Raw genomic sequence first — 18,311 nt, 5'->3', positions numbered from 1 at the left:
TCAATGGCAGATGGATGCCGATGCGGGAGGAACGTTCCTTAATGAATGAATGGCTGGATGATCGGGTGGATAGCTCGAGGGAGATGGATGGAACGGAAGAGCGACTGAGAGGCGGAGTCGATGATGCCACCAGTGAGTCGAGGCCTGAGGCCGCATCGTTTCCCGCCTCCCGTTTTGTCGGCTTGTCATTTTGGCTTTGAATGTCAGCTTGACTTCCTCTTAACACTCCTTCATTCCTGACTCTCCACGATCGCATACCTCGTCAATCCCCCTCTAACGGCGCAGGCGTCCGTTACAGTCTCCTCCGACGCCCTCCATGGCGTCGAATCTCCCCATTCCTATCCCTCCACGCACGCCTACTCCACCTCTCGATGACCCTCCAAGCCCCCCCAATCATGTCTTGGATCCAGGAACTCTCACGCAGGACTCCCTGTCGCCGTTGGTAGATACGTTTGCTCAGTCGCGGAATGGCCTGAATAGCGAGGATCGAACCCGTTTGAGTCCCACGCGGGCTGCCTTCAATCTCAATTCCTCCGACCCTTCAGGGCAGAATGGGCAGAGCGACGCTGGGTCATCCGGACCGTTCAATTTCCAGACGGTGACGATGGCAAAGGGTCCAGTGGTGAAATCGGTACGTCCAGTTCCTTTTTATTTGATTTATTCCGTCTTGGTCACTGTGGCTCTTTAGTCAGCGTTAGTGCTAATTGCCTCCGGACGTAGAATATTGGCCAACGACGTGGGCACAAGTACAAGCACAGTAGTATATCGCATCAAATTTTTTTTTGGAGCCTCCCCCAAGAGCTCCCCTGGCCCTGCCAAATTCACTGCCTATACCAACGCTGAAGGAATGTCGGGCGAGTATGTCGAAAGATCAAAAGACACGGTTCTGGTGGAGTGTGTGCCATATGTTTGTTGCTGCCTACACACTCTGGAGTGCTCACGGGTCATTGGCTATGACTGCCCTATCCCATTTGATATTGTTTGACTCACTTGGCGCAATGCTTTGTGTGGCAGTGGATGTACTGGGCAACTTTGAAGTATGGAAACGATCGAGCGTGCGACATCCGTTCGGCCTGGAGCGGGCAGAGGTTCTTGCTGGATTCGCCATGTGTGTACTCCTGCTATTCATGGGAATGGATCTCATTTCCCATAATTTGCAGCACTTTCTTGAATCCTCTGGCCATGAGCCACACCATCCTCATCCCCACGATCGGGTCACCGTAGGCAGCGTGGACCTTACGGCGGTGCTCGCCATCTCATCTACCCTGGTCTCTGCCATTGGCTTGAAGAACCATGGGCGGATAGGGAAGGCAATGCGTTTTGGATACATTGACTCTCTGCCGTCAGTGCTGAGCAATCCGTCGCATTTCCTGACCCTTTCTTGCTCTGCACTTCTCTTGCTGCTTCCATTGGTGTCCATCCGGCTGTATAATTGGCTTGATGTACTATTGTCTGCAACGATCTCCATTTGTATGTGCGTCATTGGCGTGCACTTGGTTAAGACATTGGGTTAATGCTACTGATGTCCTACTCCGGTCAAGGAGTGAGTGATGTCATTAGGGACATCGAAGCGGATCCGTGTGTCTTCGGTATCGACGACGCTAGATTCTGGCAGGTTCACTATGGCCTCTGCATGGCAAACCTGAAACTCCGGGTATCTGGCACTGAGGAGAATCTCACCCGACTTCGGGAGCGTATCTCCAGCTTGATCAGGAACCGGCTAGGGGGAGGATACGGGTCCGGTGGCCAGAAATGGGAAGTGTCCTTGCAATTCACAATAGAGAAGGCATAACTGAGGCTTGCTGATACGATATGATCAATAATATATGTACATCTATAAACCATGTATCTATTATTCATTTACTGAAGTACATATCATTCTCACACTTGGACTGTCCCTCTAGATCCTCTCGGTGATGAGACGTGTGAACTTCCCGGGGAAGTCCTTTCACCGTTGACCATGCCAGTGCTTTCTCTTTCTGTTGCTTATACCAGTGTTGTATTCACTACTCGAGCTTCAAGTTTAATATTAGCCTTCAGCTGACTCTCCTCCCTTCCATTCCCTCCACCTTCCATTACATCCCGACATCAAAAGACCGATACAGCAATATGGTATGCTTCTTCGATCTTCCTTTGCCTATCAGGGAGCAGATTTACCGATACGCCCTGGTCAAAACCCGCATCTTCGTGCGTCCCTTCATCTCAATGGAGTATGTTTTCGATGCCAACCGCGCCAACAGCTACGGCATCCCAACCCTCTCTCTACTCTGCGCCTCCAGACAAATCCATAAAGAAGCCAACCCCATCTATCTCGGCGAAAACATCTTCTCCGTCGTCCAAATCGACATCCTCGCAGCTGCAAGCAGAAAATTCCCGGGCCTCGCCCAAAACCTGAAGAAAATCCGTCATCTCGAACTCATCTTCGACAGCCGCGACTACATCTACCTGGCGCAGTTCCTCTCGCAGCAACTCCCGACTATTTCCGAAGTCATTGAAGATACGGCTGACGATTCCATCGGTAAACTTAGCGCCTTGCAGGTGCTGGATGAAATGCATGCTCGTTTCCCCTTGTCTGGGACTCGTCACTCTCATTCAACTTCGATGGTCTCAATGTCGAGCCCGTCATCCCCGCTGCATGACTCCCACATTGAGAACATGAAGGAGTATCTGTGGGGTCGTACGTTGACGTTCATTCGTCAAATGTTTCGGCTCTCCCAGCTGCAAGTCGATCTGAGACGCTGTACCTGCAGTGGTGGGTGCTGTCGTCTTGCTGGGGAGGTGCTTCGTTGGGGATGGTTTCATGTTTGGGTCCATGGAATGCCGGCACAGGTTCTGGTGCGAGGAGCTTCGAGTCGTGAGAAAGAGGCCATTTCTAGGATCTTTGGTGAGCAGCGGTTTTATCCAGGACCCTGCACAGGTGATCTGTATGATAAAGAGAGGGCCGTGGATGCAGGGGAATTGGATCGATATGACGATGTGATTCGGGGTGTTCATCAGAAGCTGACTCGGTAGTATTCATGAAATTAACACAGGCTTTGTCAATGGATCATCAGGAGCTTAATGAGTGACAGTAACCACTTTCACATAATCTATTTTTACATGGGTCGAAAGAAGAGAAAAAAAAATTGCCATTCAATGCGACCAACAAAACATAACCTAAGACCCATGCTCTCAGGCATAAGCTAGAGCCAGAGTCCCTCACACTCTATTATCTTCCATCACAGAGATCAAGCATTGACCTTCCGAATTTTAGTACGAGTTCTTGTGGTGCTGGATTCCGATTTCCCCATATCGCACCCAGTACATGGTATAAGACAAGACACAGTATCACACACCCCTGATTCCAAAATCACACTTCGTGGATATCTTCACGATGTCGCAGCCAGTGTACCCGCCTCTTCTACCTTGCTCAATGTGGCCTCGTCCCTTCTCCGGCGCTTCTCCAAGATCGCTTCCCGGCGCTGTGCGAGGATTTTAAGCTGCCGGCTTTCGACACCCTGGAGCCAGTATCCGAAGCTGCCGCCAACTCCGGCAAAAAGAGGATATACCCAGAGGGATTCTTTGGCAAGGATAGGACGCATTTCGATACCGAGTTGCCACAGTCGGACGGCGATGCCTGGATGCGGGTTAACATTGAGGAAAGTAATTTCGAGACTTTGATGACACGGTAGGATAGAAACTATTCAGCCCATCGCGTAGCCAGTAACATCAAAATCCACGGAATTGTATCGACTTACCGAAACCGCCCCAGAAGAGGACTTTGTGGACCATGATGACGGGAGAACGCGGGATCACGCGGGCAAATCGTTAAGTGACGAGATCAATTGAGTTCAAGACCGCTGCAAAAATCCGGTCAGAAATCCGGTCAGAACTCGAGCCAGCGACGCAATGAACGAGGTCGGTCGGTCGGCGAGCAGGGCAGGCTTCGTTGACGTTCAGATTCGAGATCCGTTGTTTCTCCCCGTCGAATCACGGGGTTGCAGTTCCCAATCCGCCCGCCTCCGGATTATCATTCCGCCGGCCGCAGGGTTCCTGCCGTAACGGAATGAATTTCTGGGATGCGATTGCAGACCCAACCCTCACACGACGCGCCAGCTTTACAGGTATCCGTTTGTCTGGCTTCTCGACATGGCTGGTCCAGAGGAGATGCCGGATGTTCAGTCCGCCGGCGTCAAACGGCCGTCCGTGGATCTGGATAGTCTACAGCGCAAGAAGTTCAAGGCGGAGGAGCTGCCATTGTCCGCGGGACAACATGCGGCCATTGACCACCTTTTACACGCTTTCAAGAAGAAGGGCGGTTTTGACACTGTTCGCAAGAAGCTATGGGCGGAATTTGAAGACGGGGTAAGCCTCTAGGAAGAAGAATAAAATGAATAGCATTACTCTAATACCCTTCTTTGCATATAGGAGGGAAAGGCGGAGTTTACTAAATTGTTAGTGGAATTAGCAGAGACGGAGATTGAGCGCGAACCCGAGCTACTTTCCCGTGAGCGTGGGAAAGCTGCGACGCTGATTGAAGGAGCTGTTGACCGCAGTGACGTCTACAAAACTGTCGAGGAGTCCCTTGATGCGCTAGCCTCAAAACACCTTCCTACGATTTTAGATTCAGTCCGGGAGATTCGTCGCCAGGAAATCGGCGACGAAGCCGCCATTCGAGAGGAGCAAGCTGGGAACAAAACAGATGAAGATTACGCTACCCATGTCAAAGCTAAACGAGAGGAGCGCGAAAGAGCGTGGCAGGAGCAGTTGCGCAAGCAGAAAGAAGTTGAGGAGGAGGAAGCGCGGCGGAAAGCAGAAGAGGAGCGTAAACAACGTGAGCTCAAGCGCCAGAAGGAGGAAGAAGAGAGAGCTCGAAGAAGAGAGCGTGAGGAACAGCGACGTGCCGAGCAACGAGCACTTGATGAACAGCGAGAAAAGGAACGCCAGGAGCGATATGAACGGCGACGAATGGAGGAACGCGAGAGGTTCCGTGACTATGATCGATATAGGGACAGTGATCGCAGCCGGACCAGAGACAGGGACACAGATCGAGAACGAGACCGCTATCGGTATCGCGATCGTTCATCCGACCATCGATCTGATCGTGGTCTTTCTCCCCGCCATCGCGACTCCCGAAAAGGCACCTCTGTGACATCGAAAGAAGCCACACCGGCACTGGCACCTCCCCCTGGCCCTGTCCCTGTCCCTGCTCCTCCCGTGGATGAAAAGTCCTTGGAAGAAGCAGCGCTACAACTTCTACTGAAAGAAGGCGAAGAACTTGCAGCTAAGGCCCGTCAAAAACCTGAATTCGATTTTGAGGAAGCTGAAGCGATCGAAAATGGATTAAAGCCACCTCCGTCACGGCCCAAAAGCACCTCAGACGCAAAGTATTCCAACCAATCAATGAAAGCCGCAAGCCCAATAGTTGAATCTGGTGATTATCGAAGGCGCGGCTCGGCGACAGAAGACCGTCCGCGTACCCGAAGAGGAGACGACACTCGAAGCCAATCCCGGAGAATATATACATCTCGATTTGATGATGACCGTCGAGACTCGCGAGATACTTCCGACCGACCACGGGACCGTGACGCCAATGATAGACTTGCGATCCGCGATTTCCGTGAGGACCGATATGGCGACCGCAGCTATCGCCCAGGTCGACGCAGCCGCAGCAGATCCACCACTCGAGGGCATGATCGAGATAGAGAGCGTGACCCAGATCGTGGTCGAGACGAACGGGGGGCCGGGACCTTGATTCACGCCGTGACCGCAGTCGAGACCGTGACCGGAGGCACGATGTCCGTCGAGATCGCAGTCGAGACCGCGATAGGGATAGGAGAGATGGGGACCGTGACCGCGACCGTGACCGCGACGATTATCGTCGACGACGCAGCCATTACTCACGGACCCGCTCCCGCTCCAGCCACCGAGATCGGGGCCGAGATAGAGGCAGAGATAGAGATGACCGGGACAGGTACCCCGATACATCCCCCCGGCCATCTGTCTCACCCCGACGACGATCTCGATCGCGCCGCCGATCGCGTTCCCGAAGGCGATCTCCCAGCACTCTGGACATCGACCGTTACGTCCCGCCCACCAGCAATCGAAGCCGATCCCCCCCGCCGTCGAGTCCGGTCGCCGGAGCGAGAGCGAGACCGCGACGACCGGCCTCGCTTTGGAGAAGTAGACAGATATATCCCCGGCGGGGAGCGCGCCGGAGAGCGAGACCGAAAACCAGAGGAACCAGAACGCAGTCGCGACGGTGACGATCGGCAGGTACGGAGGCCAAGTCCCAGTCGTCGCAGGAGTCGAAGCCGGTAGGCTACACTGCGGTCGACATTTCTGCATCATGTTATGTACACTAGTTAGTCCTAGCATTTGTATCATAGGGCAAGTAACTACCTAATTTAATGCAGCTTTTATCTCGCAATCTTTGTACCTCGTTCTTTATGGAGAAGTTGCCGGTAACGCGCAGGAATATAAGGTGCTGGAAGGACAAACCGATATCAATAGAATTCCACTACACTAAAAAGGGTACCGGCCCTAGTTAGGCAAGATAATTCTGCTGATACTTGACAACAGGTAAAAGAAAAGCACAGCCATCAAGTCCTCGATAATGTACCTAACCAAGCCAAACGAAACCGAAACCACTCACGAAAATCACGTCAATTCTGCAATGCCGCCCGTTCCACAGCTTCCCGATATCCCTCATTCTCCTCGTGACGCTTATAAAAGTACGTTTTGGACCCGGTGGGCCGCAGATCTGGCGACAAGCGGTCGAGAATCGTACGCTCGAGCAACTGAATTGAACGTTCATTGTCGCCGAGTTTGTTCCAGACCGAGATTATATGCGAGTTGAACCGCATAGAGGTCGATATACCCAAGACATGGTCATGTTCTAAGGATCATCAGAAAGAAAGAAACATATCAAAAGAAGAACTGAAACACACGCAGATACAGAATCACTTACCTTCCTCCAGAGCTGCCTGGAACTCATTCGCCATACACAAGATAGCAATCTCGTGGAAGAACTCCTGGGCCTTCTCCTTCGGCACGCGGAACTTCCAACATCCTCCCTTGAGGTTCTCCGGGTCTTCCCAGACCGGTCGCACACCCTTACGGAAGATGTGAACTGTGTCTCGCAGTCGGACTTTTCCCCAGGGGTAGTTGTTGTAGACCCGGTAGAAGGTCGCGATGTCCGCCAAGTCTTCGTGCAGCACGAACAGCCGGCTATCGTAGTTGGTCGAATCCGAGTGCTTGTCGTGCCAGACTGTCCAGTGGTACTGGAGTGGGACTGGTCGTAGCTTTCCGAAGATGTTCTGGTGTAGGGATTTGCGTGTCACTGGCGAGGTGGTGGTCTCGTCGGGGCTAGTGGTGCCGTCGCATTTGGGGCTTTTGTCGTTGACTTGGAGCTTGGGAAGGGCCATCATGATGATGATGATGATTTGGTAATATAGTACTGATTTGAGATATCAGAATGGGAAGTTCAGAAAGGATGGTCTTCTCTAATGTCAATGCAATGTTTGCCGGCTGGATATTGGAATGACTGCCTCGATTGAAAATTGAAGAATGATGGGAATCTGTCTCGAAGTCAGTAGGAAGTCTTCCATTTATTTATATGAGAAGAGACAAAGTAACAAAGCGACAAAGAGACACCAAGTCTTCTCGACTAGACCTGCCTGTCAAGGACGAACGAAGTATAGAATCACGCAACAATCGGATACTAGAAACAACCAAACAATGGCAGAACACAGACCTAAAAATGGACAACAACACTCTTTACGTTTGAGTGTCTAGAAAGAAAAGTCGAGAAGCGTAGCAGAACGTGCATGAAAACCTCCCTCACTCGTAATCCATCATTTTTTTGTCTCTCCCTCTTTCTCTTTCTCTAGGCGGCGGGGTTGATGCGAACTCATCTCGAATCACAACCCATAGTTCCACCACCAAAAGCAGCCTCAGAAATCTGTTTCATGCCGTTCTCCTTTGCTGACAACTCTCCGCCCAATTGAACCTGTTTTCTCCGACTTCGCTACCGGCGTCACATCCATCCGTCTCTTCCTTACCCTGCAAGCCCCGCTACTCTGCGCGTCACTTAAAGCCCAACCACCTCCCATACGTTGAATCCTTCCAGTCTGCACGACAGTTCGCACCAATCCAGTCCAGTTCAGGCCACGCCCATCATGGTCGATGCGCAGCGTAAGCGCCCACAGTCCGTCGATCGCTTACCACCATCTTCCGCGACTTCCCCCACCCAACAACCTCGCGCCCAGAGCGACCTGGAGCACGCCCGGCGCCAAATTTCGCCTCCCCGCGCCGGCTCCGTCGCCAATGGCGCGCCCCCAGTGATCGCTAGCGACGACGACGACCGAGATGAGGACGATTTCACCTCCTCGTCGGGCAGTAATACTAGCGAAGATGAAAGTGATGAAGATAACGACGAGCAAGCCCAGTCCGGTGATGGTGACGTCAAAAGCGACGATGGCTCACTGCCACATATATCGGGGTGCTCGAAACCGCTAATCCGCCGCGTCGACAAAGATCCTGGTCTCATGGCTCGGTTATCGGCCTTTTTGCCACAGATAAGAAGCGCCAACGAGGATTTGCAGCGTGAAATTGACGCCGGGAGAGGAAAGAATCTGAGACTGGATGAGGTGGATGAACTTCATGAGGGGCGGTATATTGAGATGGTAATTTTTTTTATCTTCTTTTCTTTCTTTCTTTCTTTCTTTCTTTCTTTCTTTTTGCCCTGTCGTTTTCTTTTATTGCTTTGTTTGTTTTCGAATTTGTTCAAGGATGGTGTGGCTAACTCTAATGGGTGTGTAGAATTTAGGTCTAGGTGTATTGGAAGAGCAACACTCCGACGACCACGTCGATAAATCGGATGGAGGTCATACAAATCACTCGGAATCGAGCTCGAAACAGAACGACTCGAACAATCTGGAGAAATTGATGGGGAAGAACGAGGAAGCGTCCCCGTCGAATATACCTACCATCGAAGAGCTATAGTCCTGTCACCTCCTATATCTCTGGAACTGAAGTCTTGAATGCATGGACGGCGCTCATGGATAATGGATTCATTTCATTGTATTATATAACTCTTTGCCTGGTTTATACTGTGCCAAAAGTTTCTCTTTCTATATTTTCCCAATTGATGACATGATTTTAGATCATTCTCCGTAATCCCCAGTAACATTCACATTCATTCAGTACCATACACCGAGTAATCGGGACAAAGTCTAGTACACAACAAGAAGAAAAGAAAGAAAAAAAGAATGCTAAACATGCTAATGGTCTAGCCTTATTCGCATGAGAGAAGAAAGGTGGGCCCCATCTAAATGTAATTAAATAGCTATACATCACCGTATCGGCCATTTAACCTCTTACGAAACCTCTTTGATGCGGCAGGTCCAGCCAGATTCCTTGCTCAACAGGGGTAAACTGTTACAATTCATCAGCAAAGAACATATCACATACGCAACATGAATGGTCTTACCTTGCACCAAGACACCAGCCGAGTTCGCTGTTCTTGATCTTCTTGGCGATCTTAACTTCGCGCGACAGAGGCATTTCGTAGCCCGTGTGGAGCAAACCCAACATGAAGTTCAGATCCAAGCACCACTCAGGCCGGTCGCGCAGCTGATGCAGGGCATCCTCGATTCCTTCGAAGATCTTCCAATGCGGCTCACCACCACAGACGGTTGACGTGAGCTGATGCAACTCTTCCAATGTGAAAGAGTTGGGCATCCCCAGTGGCTTTGTGCGATCGAAAAAGTAGGAGAAAATGTACACATCTTCCCTGGCGAACGTCTTGGCAAGCGACGGTTGGTGGACACCGTTAAAAGAGCAGGGTGCAAGCTTGCACTCGGCTTCCTTCTTTAGTAGCTTCTCCGTCAGACCGCGGCACTGCGCAGCCGAAGACACTCCCTCCTTGGGGCCCATCATCTTGACAGTCTGCTCCGGTCCAAGGGCATGCTCATCGGGAAATTTGATCTTCACTTCGCGTTCCATTCCTGGCCCAATGCAGGGATTGGCAATGGGCTGCTTCAACCAGGTCAAGTCCTTGGGGCTGGCAGCCAGCATCGACTCAACAATAGATCTGTGAACCGATTGACGAGCAGCCATGAGACCATATCCAAGATGGGAGTGCTGGTACAGCTCAAAGTGCCGCCCACCGAACTGAAGGTCGTACTTGTGATCCCCCTCAGCCAGGCGCTCGGGCATACCACCCGACTGGCTCTTCTCGAATGTGGGCTGGAAGACGATTTGAGTCGAGCCGCCACCCAGATCAAAGACCGCAGCGGTGGGGGTCTCATCGGGGCCGCCAATCTTTCCAAGCAGGTAATTGGTGGTGATCCAGGCGTAAACACCCTCGTCCGAGCCATCCATGATTTCAACGCCACCCTTCTCCCGTGAAACGACTGGGAAGGGGTAGATCGTCTCCAGACGGGTTCTAACGGCTTCCAAAATTTTCTGGCTCATCTCCGGTCCAAGCACACGCAATCCAGCAGTGGCCTTCACAGCAACCGGAGAGCAAGACTTATATTCATCGGGAACAGTCCTCATGGCCACCTGCATAAGAGGATCAAGGCTTTTAGCGGCACCCTCCGCATCGTCCTTGTACGCACTTAACCCAGAGCCACCCTCTTTCTTCTCTGTCTGCTCGAATTCCTCATGCTCGAGTTCGGGGGTAGGGCCGCAGTTGTTGAATCGGTAGACGTGAATGCGGGAGCCTTGACTTCCGGCATCAATCATAAGTGCATATTGGATTAGTGGTTTCGATGAGTCGTAAGGCTTGGAGCACTTTTCCGTTGAAGGGCCGGCACCCGTGGACGGTTGCTCTATAATAACCCTCGTTAATTGGCACAACTCTTGAACAATGATCCGGTCTTACATTACTTACGGTGCGGGACGCTCGTCGTTACCGATCTCGAGGGCGTGAGCCAGAAGATCAACAGCAATAGAGTGCCAACAATAGCCCCGGTCTTCAGGAAGCGAGATCTCTGGCTTTGAAGCATGGTCACTCTTATCGAGCTCTGGGGGAGATCGGTGGACAGTCGAATTGTCGGGGAACTCGCAGGTTCAGGAGCCCGCGATGCAGGGCGTCTGCTAGCACTGGAACCGGGATTTGGATAAGAATGAGTGTTTTGAAGAAGTCGGCCGTCAACGCCAGTCGACATACGAGCCAGACGATACAGGAGGCAACTATGGCGTTTCGTTGGGGAGAAACGCCCTTTGCGGAAATCAAGTTTTAATTATTTTTTTTTTTCTCCCTTTTTTCTTTTTGTTTTTTGGACTCGACCGAGGAGACAAAGAGCGTGGGAAAATGAATTAACGATCGAAATAGAGCAGGGTCATTGATCCTGCACGAGCCTCCGGACCAGGCCAACGGGGAACAGGAGGATGAAACGGGGGACAAAGAGAAGAGGGTCAGGGAACGAACAAATTACAAATGTTGCGCCAGATCTGGCTGGATCCCCTGTGGCGTGGGCGCTGTGGCTGACCCACATACGTCGTTTCCACATTCCAACCACGACGATTCATAGTCCTGACTCGAGAGATCATTTGTTATTCATTCATGACAGCTCCCTCCACGCTTACTTGGGCAGAACTGCAGGCCCCTTTACAATCCAATCTCAGCCTTATCATATCACCCTCTGATCAGTATCTAATCCCCCACATCCTCAACGTGCCCTCCCTTTTACCCGACCAGGCAAGCTTCCGTGATCCAACATGAAGCACATATGCAACCTCATCTCGACAACTCAGGCTCTCCGCCACGTCTTTGTCTCTCCTTCTCAATTCATTCGATTTCAGCTTTTCCGTTCTACCACACTTCCCACTCTAAACCAATCTCGTTTTCTCCACGTCAAGCGCCGGCTGTCGCCAGCGCAGTCGACCGGCACTGGGAGTCAGCCCAGAGATGAAGAGATCCGAGCAGAATTTGTCCAGGTTGTGAATGAAAACAACAGTCTGGACCCCCCGATACGTCTTCGAGATGTCTTGCATACCTTTAACCGCTCCGAGAATTACCTGCAGCAGGTATCTCCTACCCTTCCTGGCAAGCCTCCAGTTTGCAAGATCGTGAACCGAGTTGCAATGCGAGAACTCGAACGGTCCAAGGCCAAAGCAGCTCATGCGGCCAAGGCCGCAAACAAGCAAATTGAATTGAACTGGGCCATTGATGCACATGACCTCGACCATCGTCTAAAGCAACTAACGACCTTTTTGGAGAAGGGCCGTAAGGTTGAGGTTGTTCTGACCAGAAAGAGGGGAAAGAGGGCACCCACCGTGGAAGAAATTAAACATCTGATGGATAGTGTCATTTCAACCATCAAGGAAGCGAACGCCATGCAAATTCGGCCCATTGAAGGAGAACCGGGCAAGCATGTTGTGCTCATTGTAAAAAAAGAATGATGCTCTTGACTGAGCATGGTTTTGGTCAACACATATTTATTTCAGATGTAATGGATTGGAACAGAAACGCTTTGTAAACAGTACAACTGGTCAGTCGTCCTCATGGTCAGCCATGCACGGCCTTCTACGGCACAACCAGAGTAATTCCTTATCGAGACCTACCCCATATGCTCGTTTGTCGATCCATTGCTTGGATTTCATCAGACCAATAAATTTTCATGCAATATATGCAAACATACATACTACTACCTACTAGTACCTATTCATTAATTACTACTCCGTACTTCGTCAATGCAATTGTCAGGTACACGCGCTGCTCCGCAATTCCACGAGCCTGATTGGCGCTTTGATGACTCAGCACCGCCCCTAAATTTTTCGGCTTCTCTACTTCAGTCCAGCTCCGTTTCTTCCACCTCATCGCGTTTCCTTTGGTTTTTTTTTTTTTTTTTTTTTTTTGGTCGTCTGTCATCCATTGCAAGGCAGCCAATATGTCGAGCATCTCCCGAACAGCCAACCTTCTTCTGCGCTCCAGCAGGGCCTCCCTTCTGCGCCCTCGTGCTGTCAACCCTGTTCAGCATGTTTTCTGCAAAGACAGGCTGGCTGCCCGCGGTATGGCGAGTGCTTTCGAGCGCTCCAAGCCTCACGTCAACATTGGTAGGCAATCGTCCGTCTTGGGATTTACATCTCATCCGAGTTGCTAACATGGATTTTGATAGGTACCATTGGTCACGTCGATCACGGCAAGGTAAGGTCCTCTTGGTTCCTTTTGCTCTCCCTTCTCGAAATATGCCGAATTCCTTTATTTTAACGCAGTTCCTGTTAGACCACCTTGACTGCCGCCATCACCAAGCACCAGGCCTCGAAGGGTCTGGCTACCTTCCTCGAGTACGGTGCCATTGACAAAGCTCCCGAGGAGCGTAAGCGTGGTATCACCATCTCGACCGCCCACATCGAGTTCTCTACCAACGATAGGCACTATGCCCATGTCGACTGCCCTGGTCACGCTGATTACATTAAGAACATGATCACTGGTGCTGCCAACATGGACGGTGCCATTGTTGTCGTTGCCGCCTCTGACGGTCAGATGTACGGTCAAAGTATACGACCTATTAACAAAATCCATGCTTACACATTCTACAAACAGGCCCCAGACCCGCGAACACTTGCTGCTTGCCCGTCAGGTTGGTGTCCAGAAGATTGTCGTGTTCGTCAACAAGGTCGATACCATTGACGATCCCGAAATGTTGGAGCTCGTTGAGCTGGAAATGCGCGAGCTGCTCAGCAGCTACGGCTTCGAGGGTGAAGAGACCCCTATCATCTTCGGCTCTGCTCTGTGCGCTCTGGAGGACCGTCGCCCCGAAATCGGTACCGAGCGTATTGATGCCCTTCTTGAGGCCGTCGACACCTGGATCCCTACTCCTCAACGTGACCTTGACAAGCCTTTCCTCATGTCTATTGAAGAAGTCTTCTCCATCCCCGGCCGTGGTACCGTCGCTTCCGGCCGTGTTGAGCGCGGTATCCTGAAGAAGGATAGCGATGTCGAGCTCATCGGAGGAGCATTCGAAGCCAAGAAGACCAAGGTTACCGACATTGAGACCTTCAAGAAGTCTTGTGACGAGTCCCGTGCTGGTGACAACTCCGGCCTCCTTCTCCGTGGTGTCCGCCGTGAGGATATCAAGCGTGGTATGATTGTTGCTGCTCCCAACTCCACCAAGGCCCACGACAAGTTCATGGTCTCCATGTATGTCCTGACTGAGGCCGAGGGTGGTCGCCGAACTGGATTCGGTGTCAACTACCGCCCTCAGGTGTTCATTCGTACCGCTGGTAAGTCTTTCTACCTCAGTATCTAAATAAGAAGTCGTTGTCTAACTAGCCAAACCAGATGAGGCTGCTGACTTCAGCTTCCCCGACGGTGACGAATCCCGGAGGGTGATGCCCGGTGACAATGTTGAGATGGTCCTCAAGACTCACCACCCCATTGCTGCTGAGGCTGGCCAGCGTTTCAACATCCGTGAGGGTGGTCGCACTGTTGCCACTGGTCTGGTCACCCGTGTCATGGACTAAGCTACCAACACCCTTGGAATTATCGACTAATTGGCTGCTTTGTAATATGAAAAACAACAACCCTTCCTCTCTGTTTCTTTGTAATGACACTTTTTTGCAGCGTGAGGATCAGCGAGGAAATCCAGGGAAGTTGATACACCACGATTGTGGTTGTACGGGAGTTCTTGGGTCATGTCCGTCTGTATTGTATTAAAAATGTGTAAAATTTCTTTTCTTTATCTCCCCTCTTCTACATTCTAGCTACGTCATTGAATATGAATCAAATTGCTACCGACAAACAAGATGACGCATACCATAGACTTGTGAGACTGGTGATTAAAATACACGTAGTTTATGCGACGCTGGTTATCACTGGGGATATAGTAGTCTGCTCAGGAGGAAGATAAGAAGAAAAAATAAACAAAACGTATGTTTCAGAAACAAAAAGAGGGATGGAGAGGCGGGGAATCGAACCCCGGACCTTTCGCATGCTAAGCGAACGTTATACCACTAAACCACATCCCCTATTTCTTGAGAGGCTACCTCAGATATGACATTATTAGCCTAAAACATTCTTTCCGGATGGCCACTGCATACTTACAGTACCTTTTGAGATGAAATCATTGCTTTGAATTAACCATTTTTAGTTCCTTTGCTTAAATACTGATACTACCCTGTTGAAATATACACTTTCCGGAAATCAGTGTCACCCATTTATTCTCTTGGGATTTTTTTCGAACCCTAAGCCATGGTAATAGCTTAAAATTAAGGTTCTAGTAAATTTTGTATTATACAGCGGATCAAACATCCTCCACGTTTCATATTCTGATAAATGGGGAACACATATTATTGGATGAGCAACCCAAAAAAGTGGTACTCCTAATAGGCCAGAAAACACCTCTTAAACTCCACTACCAGTGGGCCACGAATTTTGGTACCTGATGCGAGCTCAACTTGTTGCTTATCCTCTGTATTCTCAGTATTCCCGTTCCAGAAGGCCGATTTCTTTCCAGCCCGGGTAGTTTGGGTCTCGGGTTATCAGTGATGGTGTTGTATCCAATAAAGCTATTAGTAAAAAGAGTTTCATAATGTGAAAACGACTTGCGAAATTGAACTTCATGGAGTGGGCCTGTGCAGTATGGAGGGGCAAGGCCTGGGTTTAACAGGGAATAGACAATATGCCACTAATTATTATGAACTTCTGCTATACATATATTTACTATTTTTTTCTAGTCTCTCCCCCATCCATAAATCATGTTATTAAACCTTCCTTTTTAATCTCAGCAATACCCACTTGTCTGCTGGACCACACAAACTACTAGATATAGCCTCGATCAGCCAGTCCGTACAGCTTATATATATCCTTGTGATATTGGCATATCTAGCATCTTGTATGTATGGTAGGACCGGCCAAAACAGCGTACTATAAACTTATGAAAAGTTAGTGGATAAGGTTTTATACTTTGGATGGCAGGATAATAGCCTTGTTAATATACTACCAACAATTTATACAATTAACAAAGCAGTAAATATAATTGCACTATTAAACAGCTGAGTCTACCAAATAGCTGCTATTTTTGGCCCCCAAATGTAGTAGCAACCCTAGCAAACAACCCTTGCTCTCAAATTTTCACTCTTTTATCTTCCAGATCACCAACACACCTCACCTCACAACTTCACTCTGTTTCTTTTCCATTCCCCGTACGTTGTGTCGCGCGCATTCATCACCGTCGCAATGGCTGTCTCCCCCACTGCTTTGGCCCAGGCCGCCACCCAGAAGAAGCCTGAGGGCCTTGACCTCTACTCTCGGTTCGCTTTTGCTGGAGCCGTCTGCTGTTCCGTCACTCACGGTGCCTTCACTCCGGTCGATGTGTATGTTGTCCATCAGCTCCAGCTCCAGCTCCACTATCGAGTGTTCGCAAATTACTGACAACCCCATAGCGTCAAGACCAGGATCCAGCTCGACCCCGTCACCTACAACCGTGGTATGATTGGCGGTTTCCGCCAAGTCATCCAAAAAGAGGGCGCCGGTGCTCTCTTGACTGGCGTCGGCCCAACCTTTGCTGGTTACTTCATGCAGGGAGCCTTCAAATTCGGCGGTTATGAGTTTTTCAAGCAGCAATCCATCAACATTCTCGGTCTCGAAAAGGCTCGCCAGAACCGCACTGCCGTTTACTCTGTCTCTGCCGCCTGCGCTGAGTTCTTCGCCTCCATTGCTCTCTGCCCTCTCGAGGCTACCCGTATCCGCCTCGTCTCTGAACCTGGGTTCGCCAACGGTCTGATTGGTGGTTTCGGCAAGATTCTCAAGAACGAAGGCATTGGTGCTTTCTACCGTGGTTTTGGTCCTATCCTCTTTAAGCAGTACGTTGATCTCGATGAAAAGCTCGACGCAAGTAACAAAGTTGACATGACTATACAGGGTTCCCTATACAGTGACTAAGTTTGTCGTTTTCGAAAAGGTTGCCGAGGCTTTTTTCGCTCGCCTTGACAAGTCCAAGCTGTCGGATGGTGCCCAAACCGGTGTCAACTTGGGATCTGGTCTCATTGCTGGTTTCGCTGCTGCCATCATCTCTCAACCCGCTGATACCATGCTGTCCAAGATCAACAAGACCAAGGGTCTACCTGGTGAGAGCACCGTCTCCCGTCTCGTCAAGATTGCTGGTGAGCTTGGCCTTCGTGGTTCCTTTGCTGGTCTTCCTACTCGTCTGTTCATGATTGGTGGTCTTACTGCTGGTCAATTCGCCATCTACGGTGACATCAAGAAGGCTCTTGGTAAGTCTGTTTGTTTTCTTGATTCCCCTGGCTAGGGCTGACTTTGTACCATTAGGTGCCACCAATGGTGTTGAGATCTCCAAGTAAACGACACGTTACGGACATTCCAAAAATTCACATGGTTTAGACCGGGGAAGGAAAAGGTTTTGGTACAGAGATGGACGTAGCCAGGTCTACGGCCCTACTCAAATGCAATACTCTGCTAAATGCAAGCGGGAAAGCTTTCTAGAATCTTTGCATTTATCCAGGTTTACTGTATAAGGAGGTGACACCGGTTTCCGGAAAGCGCATATCTGTATAGCATCACATGTCATTATATATTTGTACCCTCATTTTCTATGCCAATCTACTATCAACTGCTGTGGTTTCATGGCTGTTGGGGATTCTGTACATATTGCGACGCTATTGGCTGACTTGGTCTGGGCGTTTTTGAATCAGTTAGACTTGTCGACAATGTTCTGTCTTGTTTGCTACCGGCCTTGTTTTTTAATTTTTAATTTTTTTTTTTAGTCTTTTTTTTGGTAGGTTGTTTTAGGACATTAGTGGGATATATATATAGACAGTGCATATATCCATGCTGCTCTCTAACCAATGAATGTGATAATTCAGATTCTCAAACCTACCGGCGTACAGAAAAATCTCAGTAATAAATAACACAATATTCCCCTTAACGCCATACAAGCCCATTCATAGTGAAGACAATGGAGATCTATCTGGAAAGAGCACTCAGCAGCTGATATGGTCACGAGAACGCTAAACTGGAAGGGGCTACCTAGGCGCATGGTGGATTCGGCCGCAGCGGCCTGGATGCTCAGGCGTCGAGGGTGCCCCATGCAACCAACGACCTCCTGTCCACAAGACTACTCCCAACCTCGGACACAAGCGCACAGGACGGAGTCTTGTGATTTCTACCGAGTTCTCCAAGTGATCGGCTTATAGCCTACACCTCATAATTATTTCCCCCTTGCATTTGCCCTGTACTGTGTATGTCTTTGCTTCGCCACCGCTCCGCACCCATTCCTGACGTTATTCCTAGCTGACAACGTTCCCCTCAGCCGCGGACACTGCATTTGTTCCCGACACCCACGAAACGGACACCCCGA

At 50.2% G+C, this 18,311-nt stretch overlaps 10 protein-coding genes and 1 non-coding gene across 11 annotated transcripts; 8 read left to right on the top strand and 3 right to left on the bottom strand.

Moving 5' to 3' along the window:
* Nucleotides 1-316: 316 nt before the first annotated feature.
* ZRG17_2 (Endoplasmic reticulum zinc transporter) lies at nt 317-698 on the top strand (the record flags this gene model as incomplete). The annotated part of the gene is made up of 2 exons (XM_033565502.1): nt 317-631; nt 693-698. 2 exons carry the CDS (start codon nt 317-319, stop codon nt 696-698), a joined length of 321 nt encoding a protein of 106 aa, XP_033431259.1.
* Nucleotides 699-860: 162 nt separating this feature from the next.
* Nucleotides 861-1,792, top strand: ZRG17_1 (cation efflux family protein family; the record flags this gene model as incomplete). The annotated part of the gene is made up of 2 exons (XM_033565501.1): nt 861-1,470; nt 1,545-1,792. The coding sequence occupies 2 exons, from the start codon at nt 861-863 to the stop codon at nt 1,790-1,792; spliced, it is 858 nt and encodes a 285-aa protein (XP_033431258.1).
* Nucleotides 1,793-2,109: 317 nt separating this feature from the next.
* On the top strand, nt 2,110-3,012 carry ATNIH1004_000795 (uncharacterized protein; the record flags this gene model as incomplete). The annotated part of the gene is made up of 1 exon (XM_033565500.1): nt 2,110-3,012. One exon carries the CDS (start codon nt 2,110-2,112, stop codon nt 3,010-3,012), a length of 903 nt encoding a protein of 300 aa, XP_033431257.1.
* Nucleotides 3,013-3,304: 292 nt separating this feature from the next.
* Nucleotides 3,305-6,300, top strand: ATNIH1004_000794 (BOD1/SHG1 domain-containing protein; the record flags this gene model as incomplete). Its single annotated transcript, XM_033565499.1, has 4 exons — nt 3,305-3,307; nt 3,387-3,667; nt 4,071-4,344; nt 4,408-6,300. 4 exons carry the CDS (start codon nt 3,305-3,307, stop codon nt 6,298-6,300), a joined length of 2,451 nt encoding a protein of 816 aa, XP_033431256.1.
* A 344-nt stretch (nt 6,301-6,644) lies between these two features.
* ATNIH1004_000793 (eukaryotic translation initiation factor 4E) lies at nt 6,645-7,406 on the bottom strand (the record flags this gene model as incomplete). Its single annotated transcript, XM_033565498.1, has 2 exons — nt 6,645-6,877; nt 6,950-7,406. 2 exons carry the CDS (start codon nt 7,404-7,406, stop codon nt 6,645-6,647), a joined length of 690 nt encoding a protein of 229 aa, XP_033431255.1.
* Nucleotides 7,407-8,159: 753 nt separating this feature from the next.
* Nucleotides 8,160-8,985, top strand: ATNIH1004_000792 (NOPCHAP1/New4 family protein; the record flags this gene model as incomplete). The annotated part of the gene is made up of 2 exons (XM_033565497.1): nt 8,160-8,666; nt 8,803-8,985. 2 exons carry the CDS (start codon nt 8,160-8,162, stop codon nt 8,983-8,985), a joined length of 690 nt encoding a protein of 229 aa, XP_033431254.1.
* A 374-nt stretch (nt 8,986-9,359) lies between these two features.
* Nucleotides 9,360-11,156, bottom strand: GDA1 (guanosine diphosphatase; the record flags this gene model as incomplete). Its single annotated transcript, XM_033565496.1, has 3 exons — nt 9,360-9,417; nt 9,473-10,817; nt 10,880-11,156. The coding sequence occupies 3 exons, from the start codon at nt 11,154-11,156 to the stop codon at nt 9,360-9,362; spliced, it is 1,680 nt and encodes a 559-aa protein (XP_033431253.1).
* Nucleotides 11,157-11,709: 553 nt separating this feature from the next.
* Nucleotides 11,710-12,393, top strand: ATNIH1004_000790 (putative translation initiation factor IF3; the record flags this gene model as incomplete). Its single annotated transcript, XM_033565495.1, has 1 exon — nt 11,710-12,393. One exon carries the CDS (start codon nt 11,710-11,712, stop codon nt 12,391-12,393), a length of 684 nt encoding a protein of 227 aa, XP_033431252.1.
* A 488-nt stretch (nt 12,394-12,881) lies between these two features.
* Nucleotides 12,882-14,457, top strand: TUF1 (translation elongation factor Tu; the record flags this gene model as incomplete). Its single annotated transcript, XM_033565494.1, has 5 exons — nt 12,882-13,047; nt 13,110-13,138; nt 13,217-13,479; nt 13,538-14,217; nt 14,276-14,457. The coding sequence occupies 5 exons, from the start codon at nt 12,882-12,884 to the stop codon at nt 14,455-14,457; spliced, it is 1,320 nt and encodes a 439-aa protein (XP_033431251.1).
* A 432-nt stretch (nt 14,458-14,889) lies between these two features.
* On the bottom strand, nt 14,890-14,961 carry ATNIH1004_000788. The gene has a single exon. It is a non-coding gene; the product is annotated as a tRNA-Ala (tRNA).
* Nucleotides 14,962-16,171: 1,210 nt separating this feature from the next.
* Nucleotides 16,172-17,295, top strand: MIR1_2 (putative mitochondrial phosphate carrier protein (Ptp); the record flags this gene model as incomplete). Its single annotated transcript, XM_033565493.1, has 4 exons — nt 16,172-16,308; nt 16,378-16,797; nt 16,856-17,208; nt 17,264-17,295. 4 exons carry the CDS (start codon nt 16,172-16,174, stop codon nt 17,293-17,295), a joined length of 942 nt encoding a protein of 313 aa, XP_033431250.1.
* Nucleotides 17,296-18,311: the final 1,016 nt, after the last annotated feature.

This window comes from Aspergillus tanneri (genome assembly GCF_003426965.1).
Source record: "Aspergillus tanneri strain NIH1004 chromosome Unknown AapTan_2_pilon_pilon_pilon, whole genome shotgun sequence".
In the NCBI taxonomy this organism is placed as follows: Eukaryota; Fungi; Ascomycota; class Eurotiomycetes; order Eurotiales; family Aspergillaceae; genus Aspergillus; species Aspergillus tanneri.
Note: the sequence above shows the minus strand (reverse complement) of the source record. Positions and strands in the feature narration are given on the sequence as shown.